The following is a 20,000-nucleotide window of genomic DNA, read 5'->3' as shown; positions in this document are numbered from 1 at the left end:
TCGCTAATTAAATGAAGGGATTCCCGTGAATCGACAGATTTGGCAACGGAGGGCAACGGATAGGAGACGATGGTTAATTGATTTTCATACGATGTGAGACGTCCTTCAGCAGACAGCTAATAGTCAGTCAGCTACCTCTGTGCAACGGCGCATACCGTTTCCTGCGTCAGCGGAGCTGCGTGCGTGACAGCACATTTGTTAGTGTTAATTAGTAACGATTGTTTTCCGACACTCTTGGTAGTGTTTCTTTTACCGTTCGGGCCCGTCAACTGTGATGTTTATTGAGTGATAGTCGATATGTCCAGACGGATATCGAACACTGCTACACTGCAGTCGAACAGGGGGTACACCCTGACCAATATCTTTTATCCATTAATTTCGTGGATGGGTCATCGAATGAAAGTGAACATTAATGGGATGACTATTTACCAGTCATTAATGGTGCCTAAATGATTCAAACTGTACTGGTGGAGCACATTATTATTGATTTCGAATCAACAACATTGGTTGGCAACTAAAACATACATGGTAATTTCTAAACCAGAAGAAAGCGTCGCACAATATAGAGTTTAATTAATATTAAACATCAAAAGCAAAACTTAAATCACTCCATACAAAGTCAACGGGTACACGCCGTTTGATTTCAATAGTTTAGCTTAAGTATAGTTTAATAAAAAAAAATGGCTTGCTGTTAGCAGTAATCTGTCTACCAATCGTCTTCCTTTCATGATCTGACTACTCACTCTGGTCACTCAAGCCACTGACGTATTCTCGTTTGGCACCTATCACGGTGGAGCTTCCCCAAGCCATAATTGGGCTAACCATAGGAAATGCTAGTGGGTTATTATATAATTTAGTGGAATAATCCATCTGCCACCATCCAACTTTCTGTCCTTCAATGAAGTGTGCTCGATGTCGATGTCACTCACACATAAGGACCTATAACGGAGCTGTGTAGTAATGGGCGAGCAGAGTAGTGGTGCCGCCACCCCTTATGCAGACTGCGCCAGACACACTTCAGAGCGGTTGTATCTTCAACAAGTAAATCATAATGAACCATATGAAGATCGTCACCATCGATGTCCGACCAACGGTACGGGCAGGCTGCCAGGCCACTGTGCACCCAAGGACCACGCAAGCCAGTCGACGGTGGGCGGCTAACCAGAAGAATGGTGCCATCCTTCCATGTGCGATGAAATTTCACTTGTCGTTGGGTTTATGCATCCTCAAATTAAGTGAATCTCATCTGCATTGCTAATTCCTGCTGGAACGGTTCCTAGAACAGTCGCATCCCACGCAAGAAGCCATCTCGTAGAACACATGTGAATACCCGCAAGTGCACCTCCACATGGATGCCCTAGAAGATCGTTGCCACTCTAGGGCGATAACAGAAGAGCCATCTATTATGTACCCGGGAGACTTATGGCTTCTGAACGTTCGTTCTTAAATTGCTAGTCGCATTGGCAACGTCTTGAAGCATTGTTTCTTCCGAACTGCACATACCATCTCCTTCTCACACAAAAACCGCAGCCCTTGGTCGGGGATGGATGGTGTGTCGTGAACATCTTCACGATACTGCAGAGTTTTCTGGGGCGGAATGCATAACGAAATGCTTTTGATGATGTTTTACCTCATCGTGTCACTGCTGGTTTGGGAGTTTTAGAGAGTTTGGAAACAATTTACCAGTGCAGAGTGTTCTGCAGTATATCGCTGTTCCTATACTGCCATCGAGGAATGTTACCATGACAGGTTGATGAGTGGTTAGCAAGGCTTTTGGCTATTCTGAGGTTTATTCATCGGGAGTAACGTATATTGAATTGAAAAGTTCAACGCTATGTAGGTACGAACATTCAATAACTGATCTTGGAATTTAATTCATTCATCGTTTGGTTTTGGACTTTTAATGTTTCAATTGTGCAGGTAAATTAAATGTTTATCGTTCCATCAATATCAATATTTTCCCAATCAGCAATGTGTAACGGAGCGAATGCGATTGATTATTTTATTGTTGCTGCGGTATGCTGTCGCCGAATGTACGCTAAACGTGATTATAAAATGGTAATGTTATTCTACATGAATATTGTCCCGAACAGGTAAATTCTTTCATATACAGAGCTGCTCATTATAAGCTGAGCGCTTAGTACTCAGTTCCTTGGATAAATTCCTACATCATCAAGATGTGAAATGTTTTGCAAAACGCCTACAAACACGGGTTATTCTCCATTAAATTGAAGGAATAGGACCTTGGGATATGTGCGATGTTTGTTCTCGATTAGCAAATGCTGTCAACCCATCCACCTCTTGCATATTACATCTGATATTTGATGCGCTACCGTGCTCCGCAGAATGTTCATGAATAATGTACCAACGACCCAATGGCTCGTAGCTATCGGTTAATGGCTAACCGTAGTTCATCACACTATCGTTTCAAGCATACATCTACGCAATATTCTACGATAGGAGCTATATACTGGCTGTACGCTATGCTTCGGTTACATCAACAATTCAATATGCTATGCCCTCTGGTCAAATGCTCTCGAGAATGAAGCGGACGGATTCACCCGATTGGCTCGTAAATCGGTTCGTAGGCGGTCGACACCCGCACGCACCATCAGCATGATCCGCTGAAAGCTGAAAATAAATGATACATTACACGAGATTGGGGCACCTGTTGCGTAAGTTAACCGCTGACAGTCCACTGAGAGGTGGTTTGACAATTCTCTACCCCGAAATCCTCTGCAGAAAACAAGCGAACCGCGCGACGATCGTAAATCCGGCCGTAACCGAGTGGTATCGCATCGCATCACATCGCATTTCATCAAACCTATCGCAATCATTGTACATAACGGGTTTTGCCACGGTCGTGGTCACCGTGGAGGATACGAATGTGTCAGTGCTATTGGTATGCTTACCAGCATCCACTGCCATTGCATCGGTTACACCGAAGCGCTGCAGGGCACTGCAAAGCCACTTTGCAGTGTTCAAACAATGTTGGACAGATCGGTGGTACCCGGTATCCCGTACGGTTACAGTCATGTTCGGACCCTGTCCGCACCGATATTGGTTCGAACGGTTCTTGTTGTTCCTTTTCGCCATCAGCTCACTACTCGACCACGCGGTTAACGAGCTCTTCCGGCTCTCGGTCAACTTTGCAACTCTGTTAGTTATCACTATCGACATCGACTTTGTTTTATGCCTTTTCCTCGGCGATGTATGTAGCCGAGCACGGTGAACATTGTACGGTGCAGAGCACAAAATTACATTTTTGTGGTATGGAAATTGAAATAAATTTTGCTGACACGTCCTATCGCCGGAGGATTGTAGAAAGGATGTTTGTTTACCGCAGGAACACTGGAGGGCATATCGATGAAGCTTGATGGATAAATTCGAATGATCATGGCTTTTAGGGGATGACGGTGAGCGGGTACAGCGTATCGGTGCCCATGGCCGGACTCGAACACATCGACCAGCAATCTCGGTTCGCTTCGTTTTAATCTCGGTTTCGAGATGAATGAAAAATTATACGGGTAAAGGGCGGTCGGGCTTTTGAAGTGCGGCAATGTATTGAACCGCACTATCCGCAGCTACCATCAGCAGTAACGAACGTCAATTTATTTCGGTGGAGATTTTGCACAAAACTGTTGGATCCGCAGACGGTGTACGGTCATCGTTACGTTGCTATGGAGCGCTCAGTTCCATTCGGCGATGCTGGATGTGAGAAGGATACAGAACGTTTTGCGGTTGAACGTTATTTCCATTGGTTTCACCAAAGGATCATGTGCACACTAGGGAAAACGATTCGACAACGTTGGAGTAGAACGAAAGATACACATGCCGTGGAACGTTTGCACGAAGTGGTACTTCAACTAGAAACCCGTCTTTGATGCGAAACTACGATTTGAAATTCCTATTCCTAGAGAGATATTCCGATGGTGCTAACCATTGGCAGACGGCCTTGCTGTCGTAGTTTATGTTTAGTGCTCAGATTGCAGCTTCCAATACCATTCAACACTGGTTCAACACTGCTGAACACATTCCCAGTACAGAGGTACAGTCGAGTGAACCATCCACGACGCGTCGAATCCACAGATCATTATTCAATCAAATAAAGTCGCTGTCAAAATCATCAAGTCGGAAAGTTAGGTGAACAGCGCTGTATTTTACGTGATTTTTTACGAGAGACCCATTTATAAAATCCTGCTTTCCTTTACAGAGTACCGGTCCAATGTTATTTTCATTTTAAAGCCAAGTTTGGGAGCTTTGCTTAGAGAATTAAACATCGCAGGGTGTCGAAAGGTCGATCAACGGTTGGAACCGTACGTTTAAACCAGGTCGATCCATTACGAAAACGTTCCGGCCATCAAACGGATAGAACCTTTCGAGGCCAACTGGCTGTCATGATTGATCATTGAAATTCTTCGCACGTTTTTGTACAGATTGTATGAACAGCCAGCGATTCCTGCCCAAATCCGTCCATCGTCCGTTCTATCGAATCGGTTCATTTAGTCGTTGGGATGGAGATCCTTTCATCGCCCTGCCAGCTACGGTAATGGGTGATTGTGTCGGAACTCGAACATCAGTCGGCGGGAAGTTCATTTATCATCGTAGGTGGTAGTAAACTCACGCAACTATCCTTCCCTACTACCCAACTCAACTCGTCGATCGATTGGGATTGTGATTTGTGAAGAATGGAAAAACAATTTGCTAAAGCTTTCAAAGAAAGAGCCGAGATGCGTATGGCCAATACACTTCCACCGCGATTTTGAAGCAACAAAAAGTGTTTCGAGTAAGTGGCCATGGTGTGTCTGACACTAACGTTCTGCTTCTTTATTACCTATCGATTTGATGAAGTGTCGACATTCCGATTCTCGCAATATTCTCAACAGGATCGTTTCAGCAAAACGCTAGCATGAGTTTGTAGAGGGTATACCGGAATGTTGCGAAACATTCCAAAGAGCGAACGATTAAATTGACCCTGACAGTGGAGTTTGAGTTGAATTTTTTGAATGTTAGAAGCGTCTTACAGTAAAACCATGATGAACGCGCTCATAGCTCAAAAATTATCTCTTCTACTTATTTTGATCTTGTTATATTCAACTCTTCTTTCATGCAATGAAATGTGTGTCAGTTTTGCTTCGACATCTTTTCCGCGAAATCCTATTGCTTTAATTTAAAGTTAAGCTATTGTAAATAGATCTATTTAAACACCATTCTAAAAGTATTTCTACCAACAAAAACACTGTGTAGATTAATGATATTGTCTTATCGTTCTTTCAAAAATTGTTCTCATCGTTATCATCTCCATAAACCACCACTCGTCTGAGAGGAAAACCCTTTTCATGTTGTTAGTTTCGTGTTGGTCCATTCAAGCACTTGAAAATGCAAGATTAGGCTGAAAAGCGGCTTTTAAAGTTAGCATTCTCCTGGCACTATCAGTGTCAAGTTGTTTCAAATCTCAATCCTATTACATGAAAAGAGTGCCAGACGATTCGGTCATTACCAGGCTAATGAATAATTAATGGTGGCAATTGTGACGATTTACAAGATTCGACCCTAAGACAATTTAACAGGGCAACCACGCTGTGTTTCTAACTATGATTGACAGGACAGCCGAGACAGGAACGTTCAATCGGAAATTCTTATGGAATATCAATAACTCAATCATTAACCAAGCTCTTATGTTTACATGTATATTAGCTGATATGGATTACACCAGAGTGTAAGCAGTTTTCTTGATGTTAAGATGTAGTTGTTTGGGAGTTCATTCCGATTATATGATAAAATCAGTTCTGTATCAGTCCTGTCAAAAATAATAGAATCAAATATCGACTGATGTTAGTGATTCCTAGCAAGATATTTACTTCAAGTAAAGCGAAAACCCATTGAGCGTTTGCGACTTATTCGGTTTACGAATCACAACCGAAAAATGTATTTCCAACCAACACTGTTCTCGTAGTTATTTGTATCAGACATTGCGTCTTGGAGTCAAAATCAAATTAATTCTTCCACGCTGACTGCGATGACGGCTTCAGTTCAAGAGGAAACCACAAAAGAAAGCGGCTTGCTTGTGACTGCTGCAAAGGACAGCTTTTTTGTCCCAATCTTCGGCCAGACGCTCAAAATACCGGAACATTTTCAAGCATGAAGAGCGCGTAGGAAGATGTTTCTGGTGATCGAGTTTCGAGAAGCGAAGCGACCAACTGTAGTCTCCTAACCACAAATAGGGCTTGGCGTAATCGATTTGTATGGTCGCTCAGTTTGATAAAATCTTCAGCTACTTCACTGAGAGTCGATCTTTCGCACAATAACCTCAGCGAGTGATAGAATTTGCGCTGGAAGAGTTTATGAATCTCGGGTCCTGTTTGAGTTATCCGATTATGTAATTCTGTAACATTTTGGAAACAAAATTGATATTAAATTGCAATCATTCCATCACATTATAAATCAATATAAGGTTCTTCAAGCGAAATGTAATGTTCAATAAGGTAGCTGAACGATGATGCTGTCACGTAATAAAAAAGCATCAAAACACCATGCGTTTCCATTTCTGCTGGAAATAATCATAGTATTCGAATAAGTTATCTTCAGACTCTGGATCCATCGAAAACAAGTATGGTATGGTATGCGTGCCAAAAACCTTAATTTAATTAAATAAATTAAACACTACATCCTTAACCTTCGGCGATGTACGATTCAGTTTCAAATTCTCAGTATGTACCTTTCGAAGGGCATGAATTTTGTTTTCTAACGGATTCTCCGAACCCATTGGCAACCCTTACTATGTCTTCCTGGAGAAGGTAGGATATTCTTAACAGCTGGTTCTGGTTGCCGTAGTATCCATCACCTACAGGTTACATTGAATGATTTCTTTTACTTTGTAAACAGACGTCTGAAATAGGATCTTTATGAAACAAATTTGTAATTCTGTATCCTTCCCAGAGGATCCTTTTTTCCGTCTATTTACAAATTTCTCTTGGGTCTTATTTTGTTCTGTTGTCGGATCACTTGGTGTGTCAGCTGCCAAGGTACCATTGGAAAACTTTGTTTGATAAACCTTAATTAAGTTTACGGTTGAGTGTCACGAGCCCTTTTCGTTAGAAGTCACAGAGACAGAAGAGAGCTTGTGGAGAATGAATTAACCGTTGAATGTGCAGTTTTTTTGTCAAAGCTGTTAACAAATTTGCGTCGATTATAATTAACTGATAGTTTTTATTAATAATAATGATATACCAGGTAATTACGAACTTATTATTAATGTCGATTGTATGGTGTCGTTTTAATATTTGATTATTTTTTTATTTGTTTGCGGGTTTCTCTTTGAAGTTAATAATACCTTACAGGGAACAAAATACAGTAAATTCTTTAGTTGTTTTCTAGATAGATTTGGTCTATATAGAGAAAATTGCGACGGCACACAAATCATTTGAAATTATCTGCCTTTAGCCATTGGTCTTACATAAGCTGCTCTATGAACTGTGATAGAAGATACTGAAGCATTCGGCGCGCTATTAAGTTTTAGGGACGGAAATGGAATAAAAAAGCCCATTCATAAGCTCACACCAAAGCGACCAGCGCGACCGCTTCCGGTCAATGGTCGTTAAAGACCATTTTCAGTGGTATTGGAAGCCCAACGAATAGACGGATAGACGTTCGTTGGCTGGGCAGCCTATTCTTAAGCTGCTAATGCTTAGGTTTACTTTTTTCATAAAGCGAGCAATATTATCGATAAACTCAAAGCGAAATAGAAGACACTGTAGATATGATAGGTAAAGTCTTGGAGTTGCTAATAAAATTCACAGCGTGAATAGCCACGTTTTGTGAAGGAAAGTACGATATCTCTATTCCATTCTATATTTAAATCTTATCAAACGAATAGAGCAAGGAATATAATGAATTTCTTTGAAAGTTCTATTTTCTGAATGTTTCTCATTGTACAATTTTTTAACACATATAAAACAGCCGAATTCACAAATGCTAGGCTATGTGATCTGATATTCGATTCTGTTTTGCTGAAGCGGAGTCCATAGGCTTAACCTCTCTCCCAATATTCATCAGGAAGTACGCTGCTCCAGCAACAATGGTGAAAATTCAAGAGAAATATTTTTTTCCCTAGGAATGGCGAATGGAATGAAATCAAATGGTATTCGAAGGCCGAATTCGATTAGTCTCCATCTCTTCTCGAGGAAGAGCAAAGCCGATTGAATTGGCATACAGTGTCGTTAAGCTCAGGAGGTAAAAGCCGATGAACAATCAGACTGCAGCTCTGCAAACTGTTTGCTAAAGCTATTATGTGTTTTTTTTTTCGTTGAAATACACAAACGGTGTGTATTTATTAGTTAACAAAGTCACTAAAACTCAACCATTTCAAAAGTTAGAAAATTTCCGATTGTCAACAGAACTACATATAGGGTTATTCAGTATTTTTGGATTTTAGCAAATGTGTAACACTATTTCAAAAATATTGATAAAGAATTTATTGGAGCTATGCGTAGGTTGGCGGTTCTAGTGGGAACACCGCTTTTAATAAAACGTATATCCTCCAAGCGAACCGCATCCTGACTAGACGAGGTACTAAACCCAAGGAAAATTTACGATCATTTTGATTTACGATCCGCTTACGGGCTGTTCAACCCGAGCGGTACAGCGAAATCTCATGTCCGGTGAGTCACTCTCAGATATCCTTTTGCCACTCGGAAGTAACGTAATTATTGCGAGTAATTAAATGTATTAAGTGTTGATTAATTAATTTACGCCCGGTAAACCGTTGGCATGGCGCGACTTCAAGATACTGGAGTGATGATGACGAGATAGATTACTGCGCTGACCCTTCCGAGCAGAAATCTTTATCATACGGGAAAGGTGCATTGACGATACTGCTGTCTGACCAAATGTCATGGACATACGGGTCACGATAATGATGGGATGTAATCTTGCCATGCGAAATAAAGCAGAAAAGAATGAAGCAAAATCAGATTTGATCGATGGTGCACAGCATGTGTCCAAGGCAACGAGCAAAGATCCTTAAGGAGAGCTTCGATTGATTTGCTTTCTTTTTAATAGTTTTCTGCTTTAGCGCTTACTGAAGATCGATGGGAAAATTATGTTCCAGAAGCAATCGCTTTTCAACAAAATTTCACTTCTTCTCAACGCGTGCGATGGTCCATCGCTTGCAGATGGATGGAGATGGAATAGTTTACTTGCTACCCACATCCTGAAGGGGCATCATTACAATTACAACACGCTTTAAATGTGAAGTTCTTTTTTTTTAACAATAAATCTGGTCATCCTTTCAATCGACCTCAATAGTTACCAACGAACCAAGAAGGAATTATATTGAATATCGAAGGTTTTGATTATGGAACAACTGAACTCGTCAACAGATCAGCGGGCAGAAAAACGAGAAGAGTGGTAGTTTAAAACTTTCTTCACAGCATTCCTTGGGCGAAACTCATTTAAACTTGGCTCTTGTTCACTGTTTCATTCACCTTTTCTTTTTCATTCGCTCTTCCACAGCTCTACACCGACGACTCTTACGAGACGGAGAAGTGCGGTTTTCTGGAGAACGATAACTTTTCCTGGGCTGCCTTCCACATTGCGTTCTTCCTCAGTTCGTATGTAGTGCCCCTGATACTGATCAGTGTGCTGTACATGTGGATGCTATCGCGACTCTGGCGGAGCTCGGTCGGCGGGCGGTCAGCTGAATCGAAGAAGGGCAAAAAGCGTGTCACGCGCTTGGTGGTGATTGTGGTGGCGGCCTTCGCATCACTTTGGTGCCCGATACAGGTGAGTTAGTCGTAAAAAACGGAGGCGAAACACTGTGCCCGAACAATCTACTGTACAGCAACCAACGCTATGGAGCATATTAGGGAGCCGCAATCTTCATCACGGCCGTGTCCTGTCATTTCATTCCCAAAAACTCGTCTAGTTTAACTCTAGCCATCACCCGCGAGAAGTTCTTTGGAAATGGAAATAAGTAGGAAAGTTTGTCGCAGCATCAGTTAGGCACTAACCACAAGGAATGACCTTTTCCCCAAGAGATCGTGGGTAATGAATAAAGTTTCACTACCCAACATGACAATGATGTGTGGATGTGGTTGCTTCCCATCGAATGTACACCGTTTATACGCGCACTGCAGTGCCCATCTGCATTATAGGTCAAGCTAATGTTCGGTGTTGCGCTTGAAATTAAACAAGCATCCATCAGACGTCACATTCAGATTCCACTGGAAGCAGAGGATCAGAGAAGGCAAAATTAAACTGTAGGCATAAGTTGGGAAAGGACTGGCTATGCGAATATTGTCAACACATTCCTCAATCATTGTCAAGCTCTACTCTAACTGTTTCTGATCTTTTAAGCATCAAGGCAAATTGCATCAACATGTCACTTTCTGTGGCATTTATAAACGGACTATATTGTTTTCCAATGTTTCTTCTTTTTCTTTTATTGTTTATTCTTGTGGTAATTTTGTATTTAATATTTGATAAACCATAATGCAACTATCGCCCATAAATGTATCCACAGAGAGAAAATTCAGCGCAAAAGACTAATAAAATCCAACATCAAGCCTAACAAAGACTTATGCTTTATCATAAACCATTCTTACGTAATCAGTGAGTCCTTATGGTAAACCTAGAACTAGGAAACCGTGTTGTACCGTTATACCTCACCAGAACACACCACAACAGTAAAATGAAATCTGTAGCAATCATGGTAGAATGTGGGCTTTAAGCATTTTGGGCGCTGAACGATGAAATTCCAAAGCATACCGACCGATTGTTAACGGTCCGGGGAATTGATGATGTGCTTTGTGTTGGAAACCATTGGCCCAATTCCGATGGGTACTGCTGTGGTTTGGCGTAATGATTGATAAATTGTGGCAAATCAAATCACGGTCCCGATGGGCCATCGCATGACGGTGCGAATCTCCGTGATTGATTGATGGGTCAACTATGCCCGCAACATTACGTAGCATTAGTTTCTACGATATGAGTTTAAATGCATTGATATTGTGTGCAGTGAAATTGAGTGAGATGCACCACACACACACACAGCCCTCACTCCTTTCACTTCCGCTAACATTGAATTCCAAATTTCCACGTAAATAAATTTGATTATCATATCGTATTGGTGTGCACCCAATATGGCAAATGGTGTTGTTGACGCTCAATCACCGGTGAAATATTGATTAGAAATAGACTGTAATTTAAAGTGAAGCCATTACACTTGTTGTCATACAAGCCAAACCCCCTTCCCTGCCTAAATCTCTATAAATCGATAAGGCTTACACTAACCAAAACATAAACCCGAAATTTAATCACCAAATGCCATCATGTAAAGGTATTAATTAAAATTAAAATGAAATTTCGAAACATTTTGCGATTTAAATAATGTGTAGTTTCAAAATGGAACGAGCACTAGTCCTACTGTTCTAGTTGATGTAATACGTTTCTATGGTACAAAACACAAATTCATCATATGAAATCATTGGGTCCATGTTAGAATGGATACAATAGGGGTTCTACTAATTGATTTTCTATATCGACGACAGATGGGATGACTTGTACATTTCATGCATTCCGACCGCTGGAGTCGAGTGCGTGTTTTAGCATCATAGCATGGCCCAAACTAAACCATGACGCAGCGGCAAGGCTCCAACCGTCTATTGCACCTGTGTAATCAACGTTTCATCCGGTCGTCCTGCACAGTGCACCGTAGACCATTCTGCGAGCAAGCTGTAACTTTTAGTTAGCATTGCACTAGTATGGTGGGAACAGTTCATTTTATCTTCTTTTGAAATGTGGCTCGACTATAGAGATTCTCCATCGTATTCATAACATTTGAACAGCACCAAATGTACCTATTTGGGCGATTGGGTGGAAAATTTGTCTGGCCAACATACATATCACTCTGATATCAATGGAGTAGGGCTATTAGCTAAGCCCGGTCTACGCCAGCATACGGCTCGGATATCCCTTCTCTCCTTCCCCTCCCAACCAGAAAACGATAAGCTATGGTCACATAAATAGTTCGATATTGGACTATGACAGTTGCGTCCATGGATACTATCGTTGATAGCGGGCAATAGGTGATTCTACAAGTCAACGCCTTTCATCGTTGGAATGAAGTAAAATTACCGGCTGCGACACCTCTCATTCATATTCAGCTTATGTTGGAAAGTGTAAAAGAAAATCTTAACAAATACTTAGATTGCTATTTAAGCGCACCTTGAAAATAAACGATGATATTGAAGCGATGGAGGATCAACACTGATTGAAAATAACGTGTTTATTAAATAGTTTTTATTATTGATCTTTAGGGCTCGATTTTATCCAATAGATTTTGTTAATACTCTACTCTATCAGTTTCCAACAACCATCTTTGTAATTTTTTGTTTGTTTATAATTATGATGCAGATCCTTTTCTGTTTAAAAAAAATGATGTTCATTTTCATGTGCTGGAATCTCTACCGCAACCTCTACAAAGGAAAAGAACGTAATACCTTATTGTACCGAATACTGTAGTCAGCTCGTCACAGCTACCCTTCGCAGTAATAAAACTAAACACCATAGTTTTGCACTGTTGGGGGCGAATGCACTGCGATGTCAAAATGAGCAAAGTTTTGAAGCAAAGTATTAAACGTGCTGTAACATTCACCTCTACTGCTACGCCATTGCTTTCAAGTGTTGCTCGAACTTATTCCTGTAACGCATATGGCCATACGGGCATGTCGGAAGAGGAAAATATTTGCGCCGTTACATTGTAATTTTTATCTCATTAAAATGATAATAACCTTGCAGGCAAGTATTGTTTACTATTTCTCTGAAAACCTTTGTCAATGTCACACAACGGGATCTTATTCATAACGAATACAATTTTTACTGAGAGTTGGAGAAAGGAAACACAAACTATCATCGCCAGTGGCCACCCTTATCTTCGGAAGTCTAGGGTTGCGCCGAAGCATAGCAATGCATGTGACTCGAGCTGCCTTTTGTTACACGAAACATGTGTCACAATGGTGTCCCCAGTGGCTTAAACGAATGGAAAGATTGCTTGGCATCAAACCTCCCACAGTAACGATGGTGAATATGCAAACCGTTGGTGTCATGAAAGTACATTTTATAAACACATTTTCCAGCATATTTCATTGTTCTTATAAACTTTCTTCTCTAGCTTATGAATAAAACTATTTCATCTTTTTTCGCAGGTTATATTGCTATTGAAAAGTATCGACGCCTTCGAAACGGTATCACCCTTTCATCTTTCGCTACAAATCATCTCCCACGTGCTGGCGTACACTAGTTCCTGCATCAATCCGCTACTATATGCGTTCCTCTCGGAGAACTTCCGGAAAGCATTCCGCAAGGTGAGTGTTGCTGTAGGCTCTTGGGAGAAGCAAATGTGACTTTCTGTCATTCATTCCGACTACTCCGTACGCCTGTACGCCAGTAGAACCTCGGTATGATTGTTCACCCCAGTGTTCCATGTTTCCATTTGTGGTTAGTCATCCTACGAAGGGAAGTAATTTATCATTCCATTATGGCTTCTACAGAGAATGACGTTTTTGTTATCTTGGGCGTTGCTTGTCCATTCCACCCTCTGCCAATTGTGAGAAAACAACAAATTATGTCACTCGCTTCCCGGATCTTGCGGTTGCTTTCATCTAGGTTTCATTAACATCGGCAGACTTTGGTTCTGGGTAATTTTGAACGTTTAAAACATGGCCACATGATTGCAATATCGATGGGCGAGGGGTTTTCATGATTACTTATATTTGATATGATTTTAATAACATTTATTAGATAATACAATTCCTGGAAAAGAACCCAGCAAACTTAATGCAATCTTTAAACGGCCTTTCTATTCCTCGAAATCCTGTTATCAACTCTCAAGATTGGAGCAGATTCAGCTCGAAAAACTCCGTCCTAAGAATGACGAACTCAACTACAGCAGAGTCGACATAGCTCGAGTATTTACTAACTTTCTCACCGAAACGGCTGTTTGATAACAAACCACGTGACAATAAACTAGTGGGCGACCAAACGCTTTAGTAGACCAAAGACGGAACCGATAGAGAAACGTTATGCCGACAAGGGTACAGTTTACCTCTGTTTGACGTCTTTTCCGATCCTTTGCACGTGTTTGATGATTCCATATTCGTTTGATGACGTTTCCGGTACACTTGGACGGATGCAAGATTGATTGGTTCTGCAAGGTCCTAGATATCAAGACCAACCGCTGGCTGATTTGCATTTTGCAAGGTACGAAAAACCCTGATCCTGTGTAAATAGTATTGATCAGGTCTCGTGTTGGTCCCGAAAGTAGAATCATCACGTGGCTATGTCCGTTTCGTTTATTGGTTATATTAGAAACCCGTCCAATTGCTTACATCGAGCTTAGACGACCTAAATCATGTAGGGCACTAAGGGCACACACATTTACATTGTTCCATATCCAACAGTTCCATGGTGTACCTAACTAACCTTTTAAGTTAATATATTTCACTCTTTTATTATTAATCCACATTTTACACCATAGTTGATTTATATGAAATTTTGCTCCGCATTTTGTAAAGAAACTACTTGAATTTGGAATTTATATTACTTCTGGAACATAAAGTAGTATCCTCGATTTGCTAGCTGGCTCTTATTTTGTTATGCTTTCTTAGATATATAATTTGAACGTGCCAAGCTGGTTGACATGCGGGAAACATACAGAAATTGAGTTGATAGGATATAAAAATTTGGTGGAATGGCTTCCTGTGTATTCCTGTCTGTAATGAATACTGCTCAGTGTACCAGACCGAATGTTTAAACTACTCTCAAATACAATGCCAACAGAACAGTATTATCCTGGTCCAACGTCAGCTAACAGGATCATTTAACTGGTTTCGTATCTCTCTGCAATGCAAAAGTAATGTTTAAACTATGTATATCATGTGGATCCTGCGGCTTATTCATATAACAATTCCCTTTTGAACGCGAACGGTTAACTGAAAAAGCATAAAAGGTAATTGTACCGCATGCATGGTAAATATATATTCATGTGCTGCAGGTCCATTGCTATGCAATTTTATGCACCGCTGTAAAGCTTGAAGGATACTAAAGTATCCTTGAGCTCGTATCATAGTGAAATTGAATTTCTCATTTTTACATTTTTATAATTCTCATTTGCCGCAAGGTAACTTCTTCCGGAGGGAATGTATAACTTCTTCTCATTTACTTGTTTTCGAGATATCACCTCGGTCTTATACAATGGCAATAAATCGAAACAATGAGCTAAATACGGAATGAAGCGAACGTTCAAATGCAGACATACCTTCGTGAAATGAAATAACCTTACGTTGACAGAAAAGGAAATGACAAAGAAACTCGTATGCAATTGAATGGTTTCCTGGTTCTTTTTACCACATCCAGTCCCATTCTGATCGTTTCCGGATTCTTTTATCCAAGTATTGAGTCATATAAATCCTGCCAATCAAATCAAACGTTACAGGTACCTTATGGTCGGTTGGTACTCCGATTCAGGCATTTTATCAGAATCGATACTTCATAACAGAAAGAAACCAAAAACCAAAAGCGTTACGAATCCATGATCTTGAACAGCGGCGAATTCTATATTTGATATAGCACAGCATTCAAAGCATCACTCACCGGAACTGCGGTGCTTACAATGGCATTCAATGAAAATAGAGAGCCAGTTCGTCACAGTGAGGAAGGAAATTAGTCGAATCGAAACGGAAATCTAGCTTTGGAACCGACTGTACATCTTCTACAGGCAGGACATTATGTTTCTATTGGATAATGGCAATCGAAACAACAATTGAAATGTCTCCTTAACGGAACACGGCGAAAATGTGGCGCCATCGTTCCATTAATAGCACCAGTGTTTCCTTAGCTTTAGTGATGTTATTTTTAGAGCTGTAGAGCTAATCAATAACGTTAGAGTAAATCCCTAAGTTCAGAAACATTATTGTTCTATTTTATAAAGAATACTGTTACAAAACGACTGAAACTGTAAGCTCGGCTCTATGTTTTTGTCATCTCATTATTATCATCTGGTGTCAGGTAATATTATTTCCACCATAACCAAATGGCGTGCTAATAACCTGCAACGTTTCCTGTTCTGCTCAACCTAATTATACTTCTCTTAAACTGCTCTAGCCGTTATACACTCGACGCATGGAAAGAGAAACAGAGGGGAATGCTAGCGCGTATTGCAGGAAATCAGTTTCCTATTCCACTCCACTCGTGGATTGAGCATCACCTCCCTACTTTTTGCAGCAAACATTTGGGAGTCACCGCACGTCATACACGAGCGCACTTTATAGATGGTACGGTGGTACGGCATTCCAGCATGAATTTTGTTTATTTACAAAATGGTAAACGGCCGCTAGGCAGGCATCCGGGTTGTGAAATCAAACCACCGATCGCACTTTGGCGGCGTTTGTTTATCATTTGAGAGTATAAATAGAGACACATAACATCAAAAGATAACTGCCAGAACCTCTTACAATATTACTCAGCTGTGTTTGGAACAAATAATATGTACTCAAAAACACTCTTCTGCTGCAATGGCATTTGGCCGCCGTACTTTCATTTGACGATGACTCTCTTGCACTGCTGCTTCAGTATCAGTTCAAACTATTAATGGTTTAGATACACCATTCTCGAATCATATCGATGTGTATATGCCACGTACACTGCAGCTGTTGCAAAGTGCGTGTATGCCTACAGTGCCATGGATTTTTATTTTGGCATGTAGAAAGTTTAATACAGTAAACAACTCCAGGATGTTTCATGTCTATACACCGATCGACCATGCAAAGCAACACATGTGCATGTGAGACATGAGAATATTACATACATAGGAATTATTAAACTATTTACATTAAACAGTTTGCCATGCCATTACGCCAACATGCTTGATTTTTTTGCCACATATAACGGCAGGCAAGCCTCATGTGTATTGTAACAAAAAATTAATATTAAATGAGGTAGGACATTTCATTGCACGCCCATGCTTGGTAACATGCTTGTAAAATATTGTAGAAAATCAATATTTACAACACTTTCCACGCAAACTTGGCAGTTTTGCAGCAAACTCATACTCAAACGCATACGTAGGCACATATGCTTCGTAACTTGATTATGGTTGATGGCAAGCAATGTCGCCTCGTCGCTTAGGTAGTGGCCATCAAATCGATACCGCTAACTGCATCTCATGGCAGCATACTAATGAGTTCACAGCACTCATGTTCACCGAATAACAGTTCCTTACACAAAGACACCCACCGCTGGCCCCGTATTTGTGAGCAGCAGTGAGCAGAATATTGTGATTTTTGATTTAAATCTCAGTGTCAATAAGCGGTAAGAAAATGCAAACAAGGTGAACGATAGTTGTCGAGCGTGATCCCTGCTGAATGAACCAAGGTAACTCATAAAAAATGATGATCATCGATCGCACACACCTTTATTTGCTGTAGTTATTTATTACCTGTATTTATTTGACAATATGAATACCATGTTTATATGCAATATGAATACCATGTTTATCGATCTTAAATATATTAGCACAACAGAAACCTGCCTAACCTAGCTGTTTGAAAAATAACTGAACGCAAAACCACGGTATGAGAAGCGATGTAAGTCTTATTAGCTCAACTGCTTCAATGTGATGCTTGATATCGTGGCTCAGTAGGTGGCAAGTAATACATTCAATTAATTTATGTAAAAATGGAAGTCTCTTACGCCCAACAGCATGACGATGCCCATGGCTTCGTTTTTGTTTCTGTTGTTACGAGGAATCACAATTTGCAGATTTGCTTTTGTTTTATCTCCAACCTTGCGAGGGTTTAGCATTAGCATTAACGCCAGTGCACAGTTTGCTAGGGCTGGTTGGAAAAGATAAACGCCTCAAGACAAGTGGTCAGTAGGCACGACAGGGAAGTATATTTTTAGTCAGCATTGCTGTTATCACAATGTATAAAGACAATCTGATCCTAGTGGGTAGGACTGTTGCAGCATAAACAACGCGCACGTTTGCTGGTTTGAAGAATCGGCCGTTAAGAACACTGATTAAGTATCTGAGCACTTATAAAGCATTCTGCAACATATTCAATTGTGATGCTTTAGGTTGACCCGGTTTTTGATAACTAATTTCATATTCTCTAGAACCATTTACCAGCGATGCTGTGACTGCTCCGATTACACACCCGTGTCAGAGTTTTAGACGATCTTAACGTGTCGTCAGCCTTCGTTTCACACAATTTAGCCTACGACCGGTTGAAGGGCCACGTACCTCGGTATTGATGTTGGCCGGATGCCTCTGTCCGGTAATGCTGCTTGGCAATGGAACGATGTTTGACCTGATAAATATTTAATGTAAGTGTCATTTTAGCGTAGATGCCACCAGAGAGAAACTCTCCATGGCCATGGCGCTGCTGACAGTGTGGGCATTGCCAACACGGCCCGGAAAGCAAGAGCATCAGAACATTATCAAGTGAACCGACTTTGCTGCAGACGACGTGCCAATATAGAAACGATGAAACGATCATTTCAGGGCCTGTCATCGTAGCTGCCAATGTGTCCGACAACTGGCACTCTCTAGCATCCACAGGAAAGCATCCTTTTTACCTTTGCTCTTTCTCCTCTTGAAAGTCCTCTGGTGTTCGTTGCAGATGCTTGGCAAAATTGCTTTCTCAGCCAAACCGACGGTTTTGGAGTTGAGTTTCTAAAGTAGCCAACAATTGAGGCAAGCTTTACCATACCTTAGCCCATACATAGACTGCATTGCAATGCAGGTGACAAGTACGAGCATACACTACGATGCAAATATGATCCTATTTAACAATCTTTATCGCTTGCACGATTTACTTTGTACCTTTCTTTTTTAAGTTAACAATGTATTTCAAACCTAATTGAGCGTTATGTGAAGATTTAAACCGTAACTTTTGAAATTATGGTAAATTAAAAATATATTCAAGATAAATTAAAAATATTATCCGTACAATTTGTTTTGGATTTGTAATTAATATGGGTAAATCTGTTCCATATGCTCTACCAGCTTAAGTTTGACAAATCCCACCGTTGCGCATTATCGATATGCGTCAATATGCATGTAAAGTTAAATGGAAATTATAAAGTATCTTGACAAGGTACTCAAAAGGCTGATGATATTCATAATCGTTGCTGTATGCGTGTCGTTTGGTTTTCTATTGCCTCTCCAAACATGAGCGCTTTGAATGAATAATATATCAGGAGACGAACAGCCGTTTACCATGAGCATATTTTCCAACTCCATTTTGAAATGGAATGCAAGGTTCATGGCCTGCCTAAATTCATTTTTACCATTACTTTCTCTGAGGCTAAGACGATTTGAAGGAAGATGTGCTATCAGTAGACCTCTTTTTCGTCTCGCACGTGTTGAAAATTTTGTTCGATAATTCGATTGGATTCGTTTCGTTCGATGATTCTTGACGGAATAAATCATTCACAAATTACGATTCAAAAACACTTCACTGGTGTCAATTATGTTCGTGAATTATAAATTATGTTCGTAACGTAAATTTTTGTTCGTAAATTCACAGCCGGGTAGGGTAAAGTTTAAAAACTCTGATTGAGTGTAACGCTCTGGTTTCTCGACATTTCTAGCAAGGAACTAAGTTGTAGCCAAACAGTCAAGCAAAGCGTTTCCTAGTGTATCCATAGCGTTATTTCCAACGATAGTTCATATGCAAATATACTTCGGTCGCTTTTGTATATGTGATCCAGCTGACTCAGTACGAGCAACGTTGAGTTGTGAACTCTAAAAATCCGTACTCAAACAACCTACATTTGTATTTTTGTCGAATTAAATACTCTGTAACGAAGAATAAAATTCGAAACTTCCTGTAGTCTACGTTACTGCGGAAACAATCAACACTTCAATAGCAACCATTTCGGGCGAAAGTAGCCTTAACGCAAATCTGTTATTAAACCGATCTGTTGTGCTTGGCGAACCG

At 40.5% G+C, this 20,000-nt stretch overlaps 1 protein-coding gene across 2 annotated transcripts in view; it reads left to right on the top strand.

The window, feature by feature from the left end:
- Positions 1-20,000, top strand: part of LOC125959087 (allatostatin-A receptor-like) — a 59,630-nt gene that overhangs the window by 24,615 nt on the left and 15,015 nt on the right. For both annotated transcript variants that reach the window (XR_007469752.1, XM_049691866.1), the window contains exons 2-3: positions 9,514-9,783; positions 13,206-13,364. Coding sequence is in view for 1 of the 2 variants with exons in the window: in XM_049691866.1 (XP_049547823.1) it covers positions 9,514-9,783; positions 13,206-13,364 (429 nt within the window). In the remaining variant the exon portion in view is untranslated. The remainder of the gene's footprint in view (positions 1-9,513; positions 9,784-13,205; positions 13,365-20,000) is intronic.

This window comes from Anopheles darlingi, chromosome 2 (assembly GCF_943734745.1).
Source record: "Anopheles darlingi chromosome 2, idAnoDarlMG_H_01, whole genome shotgun sequence".
Classification (NCBI taxonomy): Eukaryota; Metazoa; Arthropoda; class Insecta; order Diptera; family Culicidae; genus Anopheles; species Anopheles darlingi.
This window is presented reverse-complemented; position numbering and strand designations above follow the sequence as displayed.